Here is a 24,326-nt window from a genome sequence, read left to right on the forward strand (position 1 = left end):
TTTAACATGTTTAATTTCTATTTTTGCAGGTTAGAAAGAAAGTACTATTACACAAAGAAAAGCGCTGCAAAGACATCCCCATCACAATATTTAAGCTTAATTATAGATGGAATGGATCAGTGTAAGTTATGATCTACGGCTAAATATTGGACTTTTTAGAGAAAAATGAGTCGACCGTAAGATTAATGGTCGGTCATTTTTGTAAAAGTCAGTTAAAATTGCGTCAGTTTTGTATAAGTCGATATACTATTGACTCAGTTTGCCAATTTCTCATTGCCTTTGAGCATCTGATAACTTTAAAGGCATAACCAATAAGATCTGGAATGAACAGAAAAAACATTAAAGTTAAAATCTTTTCTATTTTGTTCAAACTAATGAAACGAATTCGATAAGGAATTATTTTTTTCCGCTTTTTTTTTTGTATTCCAAATGGGAATTTAACTGTGATGTTATTCTATTAAATCAAATTTGGATGACTGAAATGACAATTTAAACAATTTATTAGATTGCCTATTTTTTTCATAATTTTACCTATTTATAACATGAACTTTAAATTTTGTTTTCATTGTAGCAAAAACGAATCTTCCTCATTTTGTTGGTCGAATGGCAAAGGTAAGTTAGGTATTTTGTATAACAGAAAATTCCCTCTTCGGAAATGTACGAACATCATAGTTTTCTTCCGATTATAGAGTTTGATGTGGAACTTTGGAATTATTCAGACATTATTTTGTATCTTTTACCATGCAAACGTTTTCTTTTAAAGAGCACCAGAGGTTAAGCAACCAACAATAAATCAATCTATCCATTTAGAGCGATTTTTTATGTACAATTAATTTATCATACTAAGCTTTTATCTCATTGCAAGTTTTTAGACGGCAGTTTGAGAGGAATTATTCGCGAATTTACGACCACGCCACAACTGTAAATTAAATGACAGATCCATACAGTCATACGCGACATTGTACCTCCATTTTTTTAAATTAGAATTTATGTACCAAGCTACAAAAATGTAGGAATATGGCAATTGTGTTTCGAATTAACTTGTTCCGTACACAGCGTTTGATTTTGTCAGTTTTTTACAGACTTCCTCTTTTTAGTATGCCTTGTAAATCATTTTTTATTATATTTCTTTAGTATAGTAAAAAAAATTAATTTAAAACGAATCTATATCTGTATATATCTTTTACTTTGGTCCTTACATATATATGTAGTTGTCTTATTGACACGTTTTATTGCAGGCTGTGAATAAAGTTGATCAACTAACGACACATGTCACCGGAGTTTTAGCTCATGGACAAAATAAATTTTTCACCTTTCTCGACTGGAACCAATATGCGCACGACTCTAACCTGACCATGAATATCCTTATGCTAATTCTTCACCAGATTTCAAAACTTATGGTAAGTAAAACACTTCACAATTTAAACGTATGATCAGGCAATACATGTGTGACCTCGGGTGGGGTGAGGGTGGTGATGAGCACTCCCTATACTATATACAAAGTGATAGAGCGTGCCGCTTGAATTGGTCACATTTCCAGCTTGAAAATATATGAATATATTTGAAAACAATCGGAAATAAGGTCAAAAGAGTTCCAATTACTTGTTATATGACACGCCCTGTATTTTTTCACATCAAAAAGTCTCGCCGTAGGTAAACATGACATAAGGAATAGCTGATTCTCAGATTTGAACTCCTATGAACACATCACACAAAATCATACCAATAAAAAGTAAAAAGTTGCATTTATCCTAGGCATTATATGAAAAGTAATACATTTTTTGAATCGAAAGTATTATGTAAAGAATGAGATAACAGAATCCAAGCGGCACACCATATCAATTAAGTATTGAATTGGTTTCGAGTTTTACTGTTATCCACATTTCTACATATCTTTTTAATTTGTTAAAAATAATTAATCTATACACCCAAAACAAATAAGTTCGTCTGATTAGCCATAGAATTTGAATGACAGAGTCTTGTGCTTTTTGAATGGTTAATTGTTATATATTTAACATAACAAGAATGTGTCCAAAGTACACGAACGAACGAACGAACGAACGGACGGACGGGCTTACGGATGCACAGACCAGAAAACACTATGCCCCTCTACTATTGTAAAAAGACAAAAAGACAAAAAGACAAAGACAAGATTATAGATGATTATCATTAATAATCTCGCTGCATTTTCATTGACGGTCTGAATTGTCTTCTTCGTAGACACTCGTTTAATAATTTAAAAAGTAGAACATCTCTTTGTCTGAATAGGCTGATCCGAGTTGACTTTGTAGATGGTTTGAGTTGATCTATGGACAATCCCAGTTATCCTGCACCGTTTCACATCCACGAACTTATCTAACGAGCCCTTAAGGATCACACACATTCACAAACCCTTACGATTTGGTCATTTTGCGACAGTTTTGACAGTTTTAATGAATTGTTCGGGAGCCATTTACGGATTATTACGAGTGATTATAAGAAGTTTATTATAAAACGATGTGTCTATAAGGTAAAACTGTGGTAAGATACTATACTGAAGTAATTTTATGATTATTGTTCTTGTAGGGTAACAAGTTACCGCCTATTTTGTACTTGCAAGCAGATAATTGTTGGCGGGAAAATAAAAATCGATATGTATTGGGTTTTTGTGAACTCCTTGTTCACCAACGCATTTTCAATGAGGTAAGTTGCAATTTACAAATCATTGCGATTCTTGTTACTTTATTGAAAGGAACAGTTACCCGGTGGTTGTGTGGGTATATATATGAGCGTGTGCACCCTTAAAGGTGAAAATAGTTTTACGCAAAAAAAATATATATATTCCTCTTACCTCCGCTCGGCAAATTTGTTGAGGACTTCCTCTTCACTTCAAGAAATAAGTATTAGCTATTGCTAGATTTAAACGGTGTGGTTATTTCAAGATTTAAAACGGTTTGGTTTAAGGGTTAAAACTGTGGGAAGTGTTAAACATAATGTATAGGCAGATCCAACCGGGGGAGGGGGTGGGTATTGGATAATTATAAGGTCCTGTGATCCCTCAAATCCTTGAAAATATAGTACATTAAAATTCATCAGCACTGAATTCTTATGTGTTATTATTACTCGAGAAATAAATACAATGATTTGCTTTATTCGAAATTGTATGGTCTTGAGGGGCGGCAGGACATTTTTCGGGGTGTTTATAAGCTCGGGATTTCGGGATTTCGGGATTTACGCTTTGGGGACCCTGGAATTCTCTTTCCGAAGTTTGGGATGTCAGGATTTTCTTTTTTAAATTCGGGACCTCGGGATTTCATGTTTTTAAGCCCGGGATTTTGGGATCAGAACCGTCTTCCCTCTTCTTTTTCACGAGGAGGGACTATAAATGAAGGACTGGACTTGAAAAACGTAGCCTCTTGTTATACTATATTAATGGTTTGTATATATTTCTTCTCTAACATATAATCTGTGACATCTTAATAAGGATTAATTATCTTGTGTCAACAATAATTCCACAGATAAAGATGCTAACCACATGGGGTCATTCACATCAAGTAGATAAAAAGAACAGTGCACAGTATATACATATACATTGTATCTTACCAGACTATGAAAATATATGATCAATTGACACATTAATTATTGCCTATCCATATAATTACCTCTGAAATTGCACACATGTATGTATCATTGATTATAGTTTATACATGCTAATGGTACGTCTGTCTGTAAAACATTCATTTACAAGACCCCCTTTTGGGGATTTTTTGTGTGACTTTTGGTTGATCATGTAAGTTATGATGCCTGTAATATAAGGTTTTAGCATGGAAGTAAAATACTTCTACGATTTTAGTCAGAAATGTTTTTCCCAGTGAAACTTATATTGAATAGAAGTTATATCTTAATGAACTAGGTGGAACTTTTTTCTAACCAGAGAGCTAACACACACTTGAAAATAGGCTAGTTGACTCACAGTTTGTATAAGTACATGTACATCTGTTTAGAAAACGTATTATAGTATACCGCTGAACGTTAGTCCGTCCGTCCGTTGTCAACATGTCGGATAATAACAATCTGCATCAAACATTATTTATATAGATCTGTCTACGTGAGTCTCTTTCTTTTTTTATGAATTTTAGATTTTACGTGTTCAATTAAGTTATAGGAATTTTATCCATTTAAAAGGGGTATTTTCCAGTGTTTTCGGATAATAACTGTCAAATGCTTTGAACATTTTTCATGATACTTTGGTGAAGTTTATTGAAGTATGCTATCGATTTTATATATTATGGCAATTACCGTTCCTTAGAACATACTCACCCCTTCTCGTCCAATGAAAAGTCAGTTTTTTGCCCTCTAATTTTCACTAGTACATGGTTTTCCATGCATTATGAAATGCTATACATGAATGACTTTTCATTGTCAGTTAAATTGAATTATGAAAGTGAACTCTTAATAGCTGCACTAACGAAGTGTACAATCCCCTAAGGCATTTTCCTTGGGAAAATAGCCTACTGATTACAGATGAATGAGAAAAGATTGAAATAAAAACCTTTTGAATTTTGCAAAATTTCATGCATTTTCTAATGGTACACATAATAGAATACACAAAAAAAAAATATGGTAAGGATAAATAAAATGATATTTCTTTAATTAATATACCTTACATTTGAGGGATTATTTTTCTTTCCTTCAAAAAAACACAATGCCAGACTGGTGATATATAAAGCAAAGGGTTGTCGGAGAAACGCAATACATTTAAATTTATCAATAAAAAGTAAGCATTTAATGTTTAATGGTCTGAATTCAAATATTCATACAGAGAGTTTTATATCTATAAATAAAAAATCAAATTCCAAAAAGGGGATTTATATAACATTGTGTTGCTTTTTAAAATAAAAAAAAATGTAAAGATGTATGAGTATTAAAATTTACCTGAAGCAGAAGAAACACAATTTATCCTTCACCAACTATGTCCGTGCTATTTCATTTCATTCATTGAAATGATCATTACCTATGTTTTATATTTAGTTCATTATAAAAAGTGAACTCTTATTTAGGTTTGAATATTACAATGGGAAAGGAAAATTTTGTAAGGTCACTCGAAAGTGTGAATATGTTCTAAATTGGTCAGACAATACTTGATCATGTTTTATGAAGATTTAAGCCCTCGGCTTCGCCTTGGGCTTAAATCTTCATAAAACATGACCAAGTATTCTCTAACCTATAATAGTTGTGGGGTTTTAATCATAAAGGGATGGGGATTAGTCAGTTTTCGGACAACAACTCAAAAAGATTTCATGAAACTTTTGAAGGCTGGTTTATATCTATCAATATAACATCCCTTGAATTTTTTTTTTTTATATAGATTTATAACATGACATTTAGGAGTACTGGAACTTAATTCTTTGAAAATACTACGGGCGTATCACGTGCTCTTTATTCATATACATTTTGAAGTTTACTGCCTTTCAATACGATGGGTATTGTAAACTCTTAAAATACAAGCAATTTGGCATTTTACACACTTATAATGTTAGTTCTTTCTAGCATTACAGGTTAGCGTATTTAAATCACCAATTATTTTACTGTTACAAATAGCAAATTTTCTTTTCAGGTGCATTTATCATTTTTACCAGTAGGACATACACACGAAGATGTGGATGCTGCTTTTAGCCGAATAGCTGAAACTCTTCGTAGGAATGATGCTGAAACAATGCCTCGTCTGAAGGAGATGCTTCCGAACGTTAAGGATATAGAGGCTATTTATGACATTCGTTCATGGATAACATCAAGCCTTAACGACATTCGTAAGCATACTAAACCTTTGCATTATAAGTTTATCCGGGATTTAGCAACACATAATGTGAAAATGCAGTATAAAGCTTTCCAAGACAGCGAATGGAAAACTGAACATGGCATAATTCAACTAATTTCCGGGAAACCTAATTTACCAAAGGGAATACCAAAAGTTATCAATCCTCAATTCGAGAAGGTAGATATAAATAAGATCAAATCTAGAATACCACAGTGGCAATGTCTATTCACTGATCAAATAGAACATACAGAGCAAAAGTGGTGGGGAGGATTTCTTGGACATCTAGAAAAAATTAGAGACAGTCTGCCATACAGAAGGACAAAAGTTCTATCAAAGGCAAAATGGATTCTCCCTTTGTTACCCAAACAGCAATTGAAAAGACAAAGACCATCCGTTGATCAAGACATTCCAGCAGAACTAAGGAGATTATTGGAAAATGAGCGAGAGGAATGTTTTGTAAGTCGGTCTAGTTCTTATCTATATAAGTTTTCACATTTCTCATTTTATATATTAATCAATTTAATCTCTAGTTTCATTGTATTGGAATAAAAAAGTAAAACAAATAGACCATCACAATATAAATAATGCTTTAAGTCGATGTGAAAAGTTTGTCCGTATATTATGCTTTCCAGAGTTCATTTAACTAAAAGATAAGACATAGTTTATCAATATAGGACACAAAAATACTAAACGTCACGAAATAAAAACCAAAAAGAACAGCGCTCTACGTTTTTCATTTGAAAGTGACAGTGAACCTTCAACATGGAGTAAAGTATAAAAAAACAGTCATATCGCTCCAACTTTAGACCGACCCACTACACATTTTAATACTTGTTTCTGTGGAAATCATTGCAATGTTTAAAAGTCGATCACGCTACTAAATGTGACCTTTTTTTTTCGCTATCGTCTTCTGTTATATGTTAAGTCAAAGATCAATTATTTAAAAATCTGCATTCGATGTTATTTTCAAAATGTAGAAACGTGATTTGTTCAAACAAACTACAATGTATATGAACTCGTACATTTCAGGTGCAAGTACAGCCAAAACAACAAAAAAAGACATCAAAAGGAAATAGAAAAGAATCAGAAGGTATTATGTAATTTGTATTTTGTTCTATCATTTGAGAAATTTTAAGTATATTGGAGGGTAAGTATGCCCAAAAAGTATCGTTTACGATCGCGACAATTGACAATAAAATTGAGAATGGAAATGGGAAATGTGTCAAAGAGACAACAACCCGACCAAATAAAAAACAACAGCAGAGGGTCACCAACAGGTCTTCAATGTAGCGAGAAATTCCCGCACCCGGAGGCGTCCTTCAGCTGGCCCCTAAACAAATATATACTAGTCCAGTGATAATGAACGCCATACTAATTTCCAAATTGTACACAAGAAAATAAAATTAAAAATATACAAGACTAACAAAGGCCAGAGGCTCCTGACTTGGGACAGGCGCAAAAATGCGGCGGGGTTAAACATGTTTGTGAGATCTCAACCCTCCCGCTATACCTCTAACCAATGTAGAAAAGTAAACGCATAACAATACGCACATTAAAATTCAGTTCAAGAGAAGTCAGAGTCTGATGTCAGAAGATGTAACCAAAGAAAATAAACAAAATGACAATAATACATAAATAACAACAGACTACTAGCAGTTAACTGACATGCCAGCTCCAGACTACAATTAAACTGACTGAAAGATTATGAAATCATCATATGAACATCAGGCACAATCCTTCCCGTTAGTGATTTAGTATAATACCATCATAACATATATGAGAAGAACATAACCCGTGTCATGCCAACAACTGTTTTTAGAATAAATGTGTTTAGTTCCGATGCAAAGACCTTATCAATGACTCAATATTAACGCCAAAATATGCAATCTTTAATGACTTGACAACAGTATCGTAATTATATCCCTTCTTAATAAGTCTATTCAAAGGTTTTGTAAGTTTCTGAGGTGAATACTGACACCTTTGTGCTTTATAAAGAATATTTCCATAAAAAATTGGATGTGAAATACCTGAACGTATTAGAAGTCTGCATGTTGAGCTATATTTACGAATGATGTCTTTATACCGATGATAAAATTTAATAAATGTTTTGACTAGTTTGTGATATCGAAAACCCTGGTGTAATAATTTTTCAGTAATACATAAATTTCTCTCGTTAAAATCTAAAACATTGTTACATACACGAGCGAATCGTACAAGTTGAGATATATAAACACCGTAAGATGGTGACAAGGGAACGTCACCATCTAAAAACGGATAATTAACTATAGGAAATGAAAAATCATCGAATATTTCCGTGAATAGTCACGAAGGTATCGCCATTTTCAACCTCATATTGATATCTTCCTTTAAAGCTGAAGAAAAAAAGATGAATATGCATTAAGCAAATTTAGGTAAATATATCGTTTCTTCTATTTCAGAGAAAACATGCCAAGCAAAGAAAAGGAAGAAGAATGTTAAAGAAATTTCCAGAAAAATTTACTCTTCATATATTTATTTTTTTAAAACTAAAAGTTATTACCAAAAACATAGATTATACTTAGCGATATATTTTCTTTTAGAATCATTGTTCATGTATCTTTTGATAGATGAATATTTGCATTTAGTGTTGATATTTTACCTCAAAATATTCCTAAGTCTTTGGGAAAGAATTGTTACATCACATATCTATCCTTCTATTTCAAACCAACTTATATATTATTCAGACAGTTGTCAGTTGTAATTACAAGTTTCGAACACATTTTAAATATTTCATTAATAAAAATTGTTTTATTCTCCAAAATATCTTAGTAGTAACTTATTGATAACATGTGAGAGACCCAAAGCGCTTAGAATGACATTGACAGTGAATCCTAGATGTGTTTTGTGTTTTTTATTATCTGGCCTTCATTCGTTGATATTGATCTTTTGTTTTTAATAGTAAATACTAAAAATTCTACCGAATCATTTTCTTCTTCTTTTCTTTTTTTTTTGGTTTAAAGACCAGTTTATGAGTATCAAACAACCTATAGATTGGTTTAATTGTTTGGTTGTTTTTTCTATATGAATAAGAAAATACATGAATATTTGGTCTTTAGACCATAATAATACAATATCGTTTGACAACATTCTTTTTGGTTGAAAGACCACAATCTTTATTCAAAACATTTGTGGATTAAACATTTGGTATTTATTAAGTTTGTATTGATGTTTTTTTTTACAACAATAAAAAGTCACTTCTTCAGTTTTGGTCTAACGACCAGATAGCAAATTTTATGCTATGTGTACATGTTAAAAATGGTCTTTGGACTAGTATATTGAAGGAAACATTTCATAATAAATTTACAAGATATTGTAAAATTTGTAAAAATTCTATAGCCAATATGAAAAATCTAATACTCAAGTTAGTAATAAAGTAATAAAGTATTAAAAAAGCATTTAATGTATTAAATTAATCTTAAAATAGTTTACAAACGGTGGATATATAGCAAAACCCATATTTCACAGCAAAAAACATATTGCACGATTATTTTTAGAATATGTAGAAACCATCGTGTAATGAATTTTATGATATTGTTAAAAGTATTATATAAAAAATCTATGACCGATTATTTGAAGAAGAACAAAATCTTCAAGTTTTGAAAAAAAGAAAATGAAATAACAACATATATTTGTTTATTGTCTAGGAGACAATATGATATCTATAAAATTCCAACAAAATCAAATGACGACTTTGATTCAAATATCGTCGGAAATTAGTAACAATTATAGTCCTTGTATGAGGTCAATAAAGGATATACCGACAAAAAGAAGTATATCGACCTCGGACTTCATCCTTTGTCAATATACTTATTTCAGGTCAATATATACAGTAGTTTTGAATATTTCATAAATAGCCTGCTGTTTAATCCATCTTGCGCACTGATGATGCACACCCGTTATCGTACCCTTTATCACACCCTTTATTACACCCCTACCCTTTATCACACCCAAACTCATTTTTTTTTCAGTTTTACATCAACTCCGTTTTAATTTATGCAAGCTTCTTCAAAAATATTTTTCCTCAAAATGTGTCCTAAATGGATGATCAATCGGGCCTGACGCAATTTATTAAATGACGTCACTGTATGGCATGTTAAGTCACAAACATCGAGTTATTATATTTCAGACAAACGAAATGCAACTATAAAAAAACCTCAATGAAATAGCATACAAAACACACACAAAAATACAATAAACAAAATATCTTTAAAACAACAGTACGCAAATTGTAGGGTAACCCAGGTGCTTCGAATGAGTAACTTGGCAGTTCCTTAAAAGCTTTAAAAAAAAGACAAAAGTAGAACTGAAGGTAACCCAGGTGTTAGGGATTAGAAAGCAGTCCACATATACTATCATGTTGAAATATATGATAAACGTATAAAACATGGCAAAATCCGTATAATATGCCGTATCCCGATATACCAATATAAGCCAAAGGGACTTTAATGGTCGATAAAACACATGAGTTTTATTTTGATACTTGATTTAAAATTCATTGTACAGGATTGATAATGTTTTAGGAGACTGGAGACGTATATCCGATGATCAAGTTTACCTTAAAAATGGTTAAACAATACCTTGCTTGTTATTATATTATTATAATAGTCTATCTAGTTCACTGCGATTTAAAGCATTAATTGTATTTATAAAATGTAATAGATTATAGATTAAATATTAGTCGGTAGTCGGTATTAAAAAAAAAGATTAATATTTGTTGAGAATGCAAATGTTTCATTTAACACGATTATCGTAATACACAGCTTGACAACAAAGCAAACAAGCCGACTAAAATTATCGTACGCTTCATATATCAAATGTATATCAGGGTTGAGATAGGGAGCCTTCATTTTTTTTCTAATTGGACATGTTTGTAATTCGTTCTATCTTTTATATTGGAACACACCAATTTTCCCGTAAAACTTGAGATAGAAAATACAAAGAAAATCAAATTATGATGTGCTCCTAGTACAACATTCTCCATTTTGTACACTCCCTCCAGACCATCATGCATGTAAAGGAAAATTGCGAAACTAAAAAATAAGTGTTTAAATCCAATTTTATCTTAAGACTCTGGATAGTTTAACATATTCATCACTTTTTGAATATACCCTCATTTAAAACAAGCTCTCAAAATATCCGTCCGTAACTAAGGTCGACCCAATTTTAGGTACTTTTCAATTGTTTCTATTGTAAATATGCATTCGTCCTGAATATGCATTGACTGTTTGGCACTAGTCATTTTTTAAACAGCATTCAATCAACTTATGAAAGACAAAGTTGAACTGCGACCGAGACACTTTCATAAATGTACTTCGTTGAAGATTGATTATAACTTTTACGTATTTATGGATTGAAATATCTATTAACTGTGATTTGATAACCAGCTGTTAAGCACTGCATGTTGAATAGAATTTTTGTGTTAGTCCCTCCTGTATACTTATTTCATTTGCAATCAGAAAACAATGTATTTCAATTATTTAATTTTTGACTGATAAGATAAATTGTCAAATAAATACCAATCACCAACAAAGAAAGGATCATTGGAGTATAGATAATTTAAGGAAACAAAAACTAGAGCTAGCATATCATTTAACGTTTTCTGGTCAGAATTGTGATACTTCTATTCCCAGGACTAAAAAAAAGGAAGATCATTTTTCAAGAAAAGATGTATATTCATTAACAAGTAGCGTAGGCGATATTTGCAGACAATGCAATTCATTATTTTGCTGCTATTACATCCAATTATATATCATCTTAAAGGAAATATTATATGTTGTACTCTTCTTAATAATCTAGTTTATCTAGTGGATATATGAACGTGTTCTACAAATACCTGATAATTTAATATATGTGTTGTCTTTATTATCTTATACCACCGTATTTATACTAAAACAAGCAACACCACTGGTGACAAATTTAGAGCAGGCTCTGCTTACCCTTCTTGAGCATGTGAAATTAGCCAAAGTTTAGTTTTAAGTGAAATATTTTGTGTTTAACAATATGTTTTTATATTTCACAGCGTCATGGTAGTCCGAAAATTATATTATTTTTCTCAGCTTGGTGTGTTTATCAGATTCGTATGAAATACTTACAATAACGCTACACATGTCCTTTATCTACAGGACTGATTTGAAATATAGAATGTCTTGATTCAATTTTACGTTCACGAATGATACAGAACATATACATTATATATTTTGGCAAACATGATGGACAGAACAAAACCCACCATTGGATTACAATAAATTGTTCAAGGTATGTTTCAACTGGATTTCGTCAATTTAGCAATGATAGAATTAAAAACGAATGCAATTTTCTATTTTATTCTTTATATTCACGTTGCCACGATGTAATATGGTCTTTTTCTTAAAATAGTTGCAATAAATAGAAATTTGAAGAACAAATTTGAACAGGTGCACGTTTATATTCTGTCCGACAAAATCAATATCATCAATTATAACCTATATAATAAGAAGATAAAAACAACTCTTACTTTCCATTTAATTCCGAAAGTTTGATTTTAAAAACTATGATAACGGCATGATTATGTTTCTTAAACTTTGACGAAAAGCCCACTATAGGTGATATCACCGAAGTCGTGTAACTTCTCACAAACGATACATATATCCAAAATGTTTGAAAAAATGCTTATTTTATCTTTTATGATAATACTTTATTTTTAATGATATGAAACGTGAAACATTACGGTTTATTTCTGATTGAATGCTGATACGGTTATCTCTTATCAAAACCACCCGTCAAAATTTATTCAACAGTTTTGGTTGATGTTTAAAAAAAATTTGTAGATAGAAATATAATATGTATAACGAGTCGTTTTACAGATTATAGGATGTTCAATGTAGAATTTCATGTGGAGTTTCTTTGAAAATACTTTGAAAAGGGTATATGTTGCCTCTGCGTTTAGTTCTATTTATACAAAAAGAAAGACTGATATTGTTTACATGTAGCATCGGATCAGAATATTAAGTCAGGTTAAAGTAAATAGCCAGGGAAAACATATCGGCATAAAGGGACAACCCGTTGTAAAATCACAATATCTTCAAGCCCCATGACTTATTTCGATTTTTAGAGGACAACTACGGCAATTTTTTTGGATCGAAGCATTCTAGGTGGAAGCAGATATTTGGGGTTCCCATAAATAAGCGCTTTATTAAATTAGCGTAAAAGAACGGAGCAAGAAAACTGAATAAGTGACGTGCTTACACTATTTACAATAACATATTTAGCTTTTTGGTGATTTTAAAAACAGTTTTAAATATTTTTTACCTCTACTGATTAAGTCAGCTTTCAGCATAATGCAGGGTCTAAACTTTTCCGTATTCCAGATTCCGTTTGTTGTCGACAAAGAAGCTGTATACAAGCATCCATTGAATCCTAGAAGTTTGGAGTTAAATATAGAGTTGTAGCAACAAGTGCATTATATTATACAGTTTCAAAAGTTCAACAGTATCATGTAATGATTTTAAATATTTACGCGGGATTTCGATGACCACCTGCATTAAGCAAGATAGACAACTGTTTTGTACTTGGCTGTACAAAAGTTACAAAGAGCATCGTATTACAAGTATTAAGAAACGCAGAAAATCATTGAAAGTTATAACAAAGCTAGTTAAAAAAAAAAGAAAGCGTCTGCAGCGTACCACAGTGTTGTCAGAGTCGAGTATATATCATAATATTATTTGATTAATGATTTAAGTTGTGGTTCTTTTAAAATATATTTGACGGCTTGTTTTGAACCATAAAAACAATCATATTAAAATTGCATCATTGATTTTTTATTCATATCTACTAGGATTTTTTTTTATTTAGACTGTGGTGAAGATAGAATGCTTTATGCTGCAACTAGTTGTGTTTATTTTCAAAATGTATAAACAGAGTTATATGTTGTACAATGTCAAACTCATCATGAAGCACCTTTTCCACATTTAGAGGTTCATTAAGGGACGAAAATAAGTTTGAATGTATGTTACATTTTAAATAGCTATCAATGTATTACTATACATGATATATGTTGCAGTATAATAAATATATTTGGTCAATGTTAGGAAAATATCAACTCGGAGCAAAACTGGGGAAAAACAGTCACAATATGACGATAAATAATGATAAAACGTTGCTGTTGAATTAACAATCTAGAATTACAATAATTTTCACAAACAAGATTGAGGGTAGATGTTATATCATCTATTAACATGAAACTCTATTCTCAAACATGTCATTGAAAGGAAAGGTTTACAATATACGTGTACTTAAGTACTGATTAAATTTTAAACACACTATTTCATATTATATAAATGTGCACAGTACTAAAATGCATTATAAAATAATTTTGAATATTTGATGGTAACTGAAGGATAGACACAAAATCTTTACGTGAAAATAAAAGCATTTATATGTTAAACATGGTAATGAAATTCTGCTTAGTTGTTCTTCTTCATTTAAGAGAAAGGAATGCAACGTTCAAAAAATCTTCCACCATCCTGTATGTTTTGTCAACGGTTTGATTTTTTTTCAATATCATGAGATTGTTGTTCAAATTCAAAATGATTAAACTAAGTGTTTATTAGTTTATAAACATCAAACTTTCAAAGCGTTTTTATATTCTTACAAGATAGAAACTAAATAAATATATAGATATATTATTACAATAATAGTTGTGGTTCATATTGCAAACCTGAACAACCATGTATTTTCTTTTTTTTTGATAATACCTCTTCATCAGAAAGAAAAAAAACAAGATACTTTGATGTGAGAGTGTCTATGTTTTAATATTGCAAAACTTTGTTAGCGTTTGTGGTATGGGTGGTCGTTTGATTTTCATCTAGACTTTCGTTATAATCTCATTCATTCTTATTGCTTCAAAATCTCTTCATTTAACTTCTTCTTTGAAAAACATTAGCTTAGGTCAATGCCAATAGTCTCGTATTACATTGTAAATGATAATAACACTTGATCTTTTCTTAGCGTCAAGTGTACTTTAAATTATAGATTGGTATACATAACGAACACCCCACTCAAATCATGTGGAAGCCAATAAAGTATACATACTATATACATGTAATTAACTTCTTTAACTTAGTTATCTATGATGAATAATCATTCACTGACTACAGCAGTGAACGTGTCATCTCCTTTAACACGTAAGCCACCTCAATACAGTTTTCGTTTTTTTTTATATTTACTTAAAGATGGCATCTACGTCTTTTGTCTAATTTTCATTTTTTTTTTCACAGATAGCACCACTGCTTGTATATTTAGGCTATTCTATAATATGATAAAAATGAATGCATAGTTAATGAGATATATAAAGGACATTAAAATGATACAAATACGACCTAAACAGAGTATATGAATAGCAATGGTCACGCTGTTTTATCTTGTTACAACAGTAGAAATCTTACGAACACGTAGCTATTAAACTGATCAATTTATAGAAATACATGTGTTTCTTTTTCGTAAAAGCAAATGACAAAAGGAATATAGATAACAATTAAAAACCAACAGTTACTTCATCAAGAACTACAAAGTGTCAAAATATAAAAAAACCAAGCACTGTCATTATTTTTGATTAAGGACCGACAGTGGAACGCACTGCTAAGTAATATATTGTCCCGGTTGTTTTTATCATCAGAATAGTTACCGTAATGATCGCAATGCAAACAAATGAACAAAAACACATGATCTGATAACATCGGGATAACTGTCAAAGATAAAACTACATAATAAGAAATCATGTATCTCCTATCAAGAGTACTTTAAATTACCACACATAGATTAGTCATGTTGGTAACTTCAAGATAATTTGATCTTACATGGCCATACGTTCAATGCAAGATATATTTGTCACCGGACCTTAAACATCCAACAATCAAGCAACTAGTTAAGATGTTTTAAAATAGATCTGTGCGTTTAATCACAAAGTAGTGAAAAAAATACTTAAAACCACAAACATCACAAACGCTACATTTGTTAGACTTCCAGCTGTAAGTGATTTATGTAGAAATGTCAAACAATTACTTTCGTTAACTTCAACGGTATTTTTCCATATAACATTATTATTCATAACATCTTAACGCTTTTTGTATCTTTTGATATCAGGCATTGAATGGATTGTATAATAAGGATAAGACGTTTTTGTCATGATGTGATTAATGTCAGATATAACTTACTGTCTTCTCAAAGTACGCAATGTTCTGTGATTTCAATATTTTAAACTAAAACAATACTTTAATCTATTCAATTTCTAATTATATAACAAGTTCTAGTTTGTTAATTACTGGGCGACAATATACATAGTGTAATGCCAGGATTCATTTGTCTTAATCTGACCCGTCCAATCTTGTCTAAATCCCATGATACAGTATATATATACAGCAGCGAGTCATCATATTTTTATTTAAATATACATTCTTTTGAATTAAACTGAATTTCTTCATAATTTTATCCTTGTTTCAAAAATTCCAATATGGAACATCTATAATATAATTGTGGTAATGAACTGATATTAAAGTTAAAATTAGAAGCAGCAACCTAATGATAGAAAAAAATATCATAAAAAACATTTTGAAGAAAATGCTTTGAGTACTATAAGTCCTTCGACATATTACTAAAAGTACATCGACATATTGCTAAGCATAAGTTGAATAAAGTACAAGTTGCTAACCGATCAAGACAGAACAACCCATTTAGTGATAACCATAGGATAGATTTACTCACACTTAACTAAACGAATCGGAACAGAAGACGCAAATCTCGTGAGAGACAATCTGATAATTGCAGCAATTCATAATGCTCCCTTTCGCAGTGTTTATATGTTTACTGTCTGATTAAAAACTAAAGCTCCCACCGCACTATGATATTAATCTAATATAAAATCTATTTTTTTTTAACATTTTATGATCACAGGAAAATTGAAAAAATGCTATTACAGGGTTAATTTGTACTGCCTCATCAACGTTGAATTCTTCTGTTATATAAATAAAAAAAAACAGTGTTTACTTTTAAATTTATGATATTTTTATGCTTAAAAATCATTTGATACAATGAGCAGGAAATACAATCCCCAAACATAAAACAATCCACGAAATCAAAAGTATACTATAACACAGAGTAAAAGTTAATACTAAATATTTTCAGTGAATTGACATTTCTATTATACGAATGCTGTATGCTGTATGTTCGAATGTATTTCAAATCGAAATTAAAACTATATTTGTATATTTAAATGTAATAAGATAGTGTATTTAATTAGATTATGAAAACAATAACACTATTACATGAAACATAAACAATACCACAGAACAAAATTAATCTAATTAATTGTATGTACAGATAATTTTAATATAACAGTGACAATTATGATAGAGTATGCAAATGGGAAAATATGTAGGATATAACATAATTAGTCTGGGAACACCGTCATCTTCCTTTGATTATAGTCATTAGTGTGGACAGTGTGTTACTTGCCAATTATATTTACATTCCACTTCCCAAATTTATTTCTTCATGTTGTATGCTTCAAGTAGCAAGTAGTGGTATGAGTTGCACTGCACAAAACTAAGGTCATGAATTTTAATGTAGTAATTTGGTCCAGTTAACAAAGGTTAACAAAAGATTTCAAGAGTATGCAATGATATATGAAAGTGTCTTTGATATCATTTAATAATTTAATTTTGAATATAAGGCGTCTTCTGATTAGCTGACGTTATTTTGTTATAGACCCATGGACATCATTTAGTCGTATGACCGTGACGTCATCAATGTTTTTTCATGGTTTTCTACGGTTTAAAATGGAATTTAGAATTAAATTATAAGAAATTACTGTAATATTTTTATATAACATTAAAATTGTGGTGCACACTGTTAAATAACCTGCTACGCGCGTTATTCAGTGTGCACAATTATTTTTATGTTATTTCTTCATAGACAGAAAAAAAATTACAGTCATTCCTTAAATGATAAACACACTATGGTGCATTTTAATGCATACAATTTAAACAAAAGTTAATCAAAAGACGCGGTGGGAATATTTTTGTCAAAATGCAATTAGATTACCATTATAGAAATACAAGACATTACATAATATTCTGCAATTAAAGTTACTTCATTAGTAATTGTCAGACAATTAATTATAAGCAAAATAATAATTCATCAGGTGTACTTAAAATTCTGCTCATTTTCGCTACACACGTTTTGCAGTAGAATTATATTTCTTCGAATGTGTCTTCTATACTTGTAATACTATACATGGTTACTATAAACATTTATTGCACTGAATTAGAGACATATTCTCTTCTTTGTAACAAACGAGTTATTGTCCTGCCCGTGTTGTCCGTGTCAAATAGATAACTGACTGAACACTAGTGTACCACAATTGTATGATATAAATGCGACTGCTTTAAAATAAAATCCTCATATTTTTTAAGTAATCTTGCTAATAACATTCTGACATTAGTAGCGCAAAAAAATACACAAATGTGTTTTTCGAATGAAAATAAAACAAATTCCCAAACTTCCGAAAAAAAGGAACATATCTCAATTAACAGTATCAAAGTCTTGCTGTAAATGTATAACAATCTGGATATCAGTGTGTTCATTTATATTTTTTTTACTTGAATTCTTTATTCATTTCTTTGCATATTTAAATATATATGTATGCATGTATGTACTTGCTTGATGACCATACACCTTTATATTCTAACAATGGAACATGGAAGTACTATATCATTCATGACCAAATAACCACACACGCAATAGATGAAACCTAAAATTGACGTGCATGGCTGTTCTGTAGTGTAATGTAGTATTTGGCTGCATGTATTGATTCATCGTAGTTTGCTTTACGTCCACTGGCAAATAGTATATGTGTGTTCATTACAAAACGTCTAGTGACAATTTGCCATGTATCTTTACATTTAAAGGAGAAGACCTCATTGTGTGTGTCGCTTCTCTTCCTCCCACAATAAGCTTATCCTCATGCCTCTATGTCCTATGCATAGTTGCATAGTTACATTTGTCATCCATTCTAATGATTATTCAGTTTTGGTTATTTTTGGAGAAACACAATAATATAGACGTCCTGATATGTTTACATCATCAGGCCGACTTTTAAGTCATCATGACTTCTTGTATTAACATTGATAACTAATCGTATGATAGATAACAAAAATGAAAATAAATAAGCCAATTTGAACGTGGTCCATATTGTGGGTTTTGGATCGTAATAACCACTACTTTTACTTGAATTATTTTCACACGAATGTGTACACGAATGGGGACAGAGCAATCAATTACGCGTTAATCTGCATGTATACTATGAATAATATACAACTATACTATATAGAGACTCTAAAGCAGTACATGCATGATTGCCGTAGAGAATAAAATATAAAATTAATATTTAATAGCAAACACACTTTATTTATATTGATTGATTGATTGTTGGTTGCTTAACGTCCAGTGTCTAATATCTCATACATGTTCAGTCCATTTTATTTATAATATAGAAACGTATGTTCATAGTTTACCATAATGAGACAATAATGGACTATTATAAATAACATAGTAATAACGAGCTTTAAAAAAACAAGAGAGAGGGCTTGAAAACATTGTCCCGGTTCCATGTACTTTTGTGTCTTTTTATATCATTTCTAAAATCCTCCAGACATACAATATTTTACCAAAATCCATTCTAAAACAGATTACATACTTCCATTCAAGCATTTAAGCCCGCTATTTCGCGGTCTAGTGGTTATGACACAAAGACCACTTGAAGTATTATATGTATGTTCATGACACAACGACCAGTGGAAGTAAGAAATGTATGTTCAGGAGAAAACACATTCACACGTGCAGGGTCAAGACGAGCCGTTCCATTTTACCAACCTTAACATAATAGTTCGATATATACAATAAATATTACATTTCCATTGAACAAAAGGTTGGCAATAATCAACAACATATGTAAATTTACTTACAAGCGTATAATATAACTGACTATATAAAGTCAACACAACCAGTTGAGAATAAATTTGTTGTCAATTTAATCTTTAAATACGGATTTTTTTATAATCGCTCAACACAGCAACGGAGACAAACAGTGACAAAGTATCGAAGCAGATGACGTTGTGTCTATTGGCACATGTACGCAAAGTTTGTATAATTGTAATAAGCATCCAATAAAACGATATGATCGTGTATTGTCTACTTTTCATCACGAAAATTTGGGTTGGTCTTATAGTACATAAAACATGCAAGTTATAACTGAAAATCAAAAATGATCCGTGTAAGACTATATATCCTAGGAGAGACAGGGGAGAGGTCTCTCTCTATTTCATAATATGAAAAAGAGTATGTCGTATGACAGCCTTTGATACAACTTTCATATCGAGACTAGATAACAGAACTACATTGTAAACATGTAAGTCTCCGTGTGGCCTTCAACAATGAGCAAACTCAAACAAGAGAAAGTCCCCCATGCTACTATATATTTCTGGAGGCAAATATATTTGTAAGCCCTATAACCGTTGTGTTAGCCAATATTTACAATAAACATGAAGCTGCCAGTGATTTGTTTGAGAATATATGAAAAAATAACATCATAAATTCGTTAACTCCAAACATATTTAACTAGTTAAATTCTGATTAAAAAAACCAGAAAATAAACATGCTACCTAAACAGCAGTTTGTTTCTTTCCAAGAATATTCGATATTCGTTATTGTTTTCAATAAGTTATAAATTAAAAGTAATGTTTTAGCTACCATTAGAAAACATATGAACATCATCATTAGTATGTGTAATATAATCTAATATGTATTTGATGTTATCCGAATTTTACATCTAAGTACTTCCCCGAGTGATAAGTGGAATGTAACAGGGAACATCAGGAGGAGCGTAGACTCGTGAAGGATATTTCAAAAGGCAATAAATATTTAATTATGTTATCAAAAAAAAAAAAAGAAGAAAACAAATCAAAATCAAACTTACCTGAATGTGGTAAAAATAAAATGTGAACACTGATTATCAAGTATGATAAGTTTTATCGTCACAAAATGTCAATTATTTTTGAAAATATGTTATACACTTGCATCTAAAAGTTTCTGTCATAATTGGAAGGTAAATGAAGATAACACGTTGCTGTTTTATTGACAAGAATGTTAACAAGCAATATTGATGGTAGAAGTTATTACAACAATTAGTAGAAAACTCAATTCCCAAACGTATCAATGAGATTTAATATTTATAAAACGTGCACAAACATATTGATTTAACGTAGGAAAGAATCTATAATTACATATTCATATAATATAAATTAAAGTACATTGTCACTGTTTGTCTCTCATGCTGATTGAACAACATTTTCGTGACTCTAAATGTTTCTTAATTATTCTGAACTGTTAGTGTTGATTTTGTGTAATATAATATATTTGCTGGTAAAGGAGAAAGTTCACGAAGGGTTAAAATTAGCCCTACATTTTTAATGATTTTTGAATTGGGCAAGACAGTTACAACTTTCATATAGAAATACTTATGATAATACTATTAAGACTAAAACATACTTTGTTGATACCTTCCTTTAAATGATTTTAAAGCTATGACACCTTAATTACACATTATTTGTATTTTAGATCAATTTTGGTCTATTTTTTTCCGAATTTTAATTGTTTTTGGCATAATTAACATTGGCCGCCATCCACGATCCAAAATGTTTTTATATTAATAAATTCTATATAAAAATTGGAATCTTTTGTTCACAAAACGTTTTGGATCGTAGGTGGCGGCCAACTTTTTCCTAAAGCTTTAAGGTCTGAAAATTGCACAAAATCATCATATTTTGACAAAATGTCCAAACCGGGCCTAATTTTTAGAATATTACTTTTATGAGAAAAAAATGATTTATTCAGCATTTAGGTTTTTGAAAAAGACCAATTTACGAACTAAATTTTGAAATGTTTGGTGTTTTATGATAAAGTTGATGTTTTAGGCCATTTTTGGCCATAAGTAAACCTTGCCGTTTCCTTATTTTACTTATCATGACAACCATGCAAATGTGTATTCTATAAAGCTTCTCTGTCGATATATAGCGACATTTCTATTGATGTTGCTTAAAGGAATGTTTGCCACTGAAAATTGTGTCATTAAAATCTATGGCATATTGTCACTGGACGTTTTTTCTTGAACAAACATAACAATATTGCAACAAGACTTCGTGTCCTGAACATAGACGAAATGTTGGCAACTTGGACGTAAAGCAACGTTTTTTTTATTCGTAAGTTCTTTATAATTAGTAGTCTTATGATTATTAGTCTCTCTTTAACGGGATTCCTTTGGTCGCTTAGTTAGTTTGAAATACACATTTTATTTCACTAGCAATTGTATCATATGTGATAACCGGGATAAAACGTAGAACGAAAATTGAGGAAAACATGATAAAATGTACCGCATAAATAAAATTATAATAACATGATTTCTTTCCTTTATCTGTTTGTGTTTGACAACAATGTAGACCCAATGTAGGGTCAAATGTCAGTAAGTTTTTAGGAGCAGAAACAGTTCTCAAAGGTGTTCTAACTTTTTAAGTAACTATATTACCTCTGATACAGAAAACGAGTTTACAAAGATATGTTTCTACTACAAGAATTGTAAACACTAGTAGCCAGATTAAAGTCTGAAACGGTCATTTTGGTCTGATCAAGTCTTGATCGACTTAATTTACCGCTAGAGAAATACGTTGAGACTTTTCAGATTTTAAGACACTGTTCAGATATGTTATGTCAAGTCTGTTCAGTCATGTCAAGTTAATCAAGATGGAAGGCTCTAGCGTTCAATCAAGTCTGTTAAGACTGTTTTGGACAAATTAAGACCAATCATAAAAAGTAACGTTCAAAACTTTTAGATCGTGTTAAGATCCGTTTAGTGTGTTAGAATGATATTAGGAGTTACGCCCCTTTATGTGGATGATACATTGTATTATAAATGCTAGAATAAAAAATGTATATTATTTTGAATTATTAAACATAAAATCATTCGTTGGCTTTTTATTTCTTTTGGTCTTTGTTTAAGGTATAAGAGAATAAATTATATATTATACAGTTTTGTTAGCTTGTTTTGTTGTAGAAATAAATTATTCGCCAATAACTGTTTCTGATTTTATTTTTTTATTTTTTTTCTGGTGTTAATTTATGTATTTATCTACTTATTCTTTGAAAAAAGTAATTGCAAATTTTGGACGTAACACTAACAAAAGAGTGACAACAACATCTTATAAATTTCATACGTCCAAATCACGTTTCTGGATTTTACTTCATCTGGAACGATCAACGCAAAATACAAGTATTTTATATGTCAGATAATTTATATCGTTAATTTCGTTATCCTCATCAGGCCGCATCAGGGAACCATGATTCCGTTTGAACTAAGCTTCTGAAACTGCTCTAAGGCCGTGAAGGGAGAGTGTTAAAACTATAAATAACATACCATCGGAAAGAGAAGGATGTCGATAGGTTTTACAGAAAAGAGAATGATCGGCTATAACTATGAATAATAGAGAAAATGGAAAAAAATATAAAGAATGGAGAATTTATTAATAAGGTGCTTGAATATAAAGAATTGATAATAATAGACAAAAAGTATAAAGAAAAAACCCGGCCTACTAAACATTAAAGAATACAGAAATGAAGGACCCCCCTCCAGATCCTCATAGATTAAAACAATATAACCTAATTTTAAGTTCAGCATCGAGTATATGTCTTAGTACATCTTTTTGTAAATGCGCTTATCCTTTCTTTCATTTGAATAAAAAACTTATTTGATATAAAATATGTATTTATTTGTTTTTTCAGATTGCACTATTATAAATAATTCTTCTTCGTCTTCTCCTTCTAAACTGTAAAAGTAACGTATGTATGCGTTAATATTCGGTCTATAAAGATTAAGTTCGATGGCACGTGCCAATTATCCAAAGGTAATAAAATCAACGATCCATAAAATAACGTGGCAATTACAATGGCTATTTCACAGTTATATCATACGTTCACCTGTCATGGTATCATACATGTACCTCCGTATGTGTAGTATAAGGTTCTTGAAATCATTTTTGATAGATTCTTTCTATAAACACTATTGACGACATTGTTTAAACTACATGCTCATGTCACAAAACCGCAACTTTAGTATAGTTAAAAAGATAAACGATATTGAAAATGCATTTTTTTCTATCAAAAATGTATGGTCGTATATTTGTAACTCTAGGTGTTTACCTAAAATGTATTGAATATGTAAAAGTTGAATTTTTTTTTTTCAAATATTTGCCAAAAGAAACATTTTCCGAAGAAAAAAAACAATCCATATAATAACGTTTTGTCCTTTAAAGTCATATGAAACCTCAAATTAAAAAAAAATATGCATCTGTTTTTTATAACTAAATGGATAGTTTTCATTATAAAACTTTTGTACATATACTTTTTTTTG

The 24,326-nt window shown here is 30.6% G+C and overlaps 2 protein-coding genes across 2 annotated transcripts in view; both read left to right on the forward strand.

Annotated features, from left to right (window-relative positions):
- The window catches only part of LOC139504084 (cardioacceleratory peptide receptor-like), a 125,415-nt gene that overhangs the window by 38,356 nt on the left and 62,733 nt on the right, over window positions 1-24,326 (forward strand). The window lies entirely within an intron of this gene.
- On the forward strand, window positions 42-9,166 carry LOC139503525 (uncharacterized). Its single transcript, XM_071293317.1, has 7 exons — window positions 42-121; window positions 572-612; window positions 1,239-1,400; window positions 2,566-2,682; window positions 5,597-6,253; window positions 6,827-6,887; window positions 8,236-9,166. The coding sequence occupies exons 1-7, from the start codon at window positions 112-114 to the stop codon at window positions 8,535-8,537; spliced, it is 1,350 nt and encodes a 449-aa protein (XP_071149418.1). The 5' UTR covers window positions 42-111; the 3' UTR covers window positions 8,538-9,166.

Source organism: Mytilus edulis, chromosome 14 (genome assembly GCF_963676685.1).
Source record: "Mytilus edulis chromosome 14, xbMytEdul2.2, whole genome shotgun sequence".
Lineage (NCBI taxonomy): Eukaryota > Metazoa > Mollusca > Bivalvia > Mytilida > Mytilidae > Mytilus > Mytilus edulis.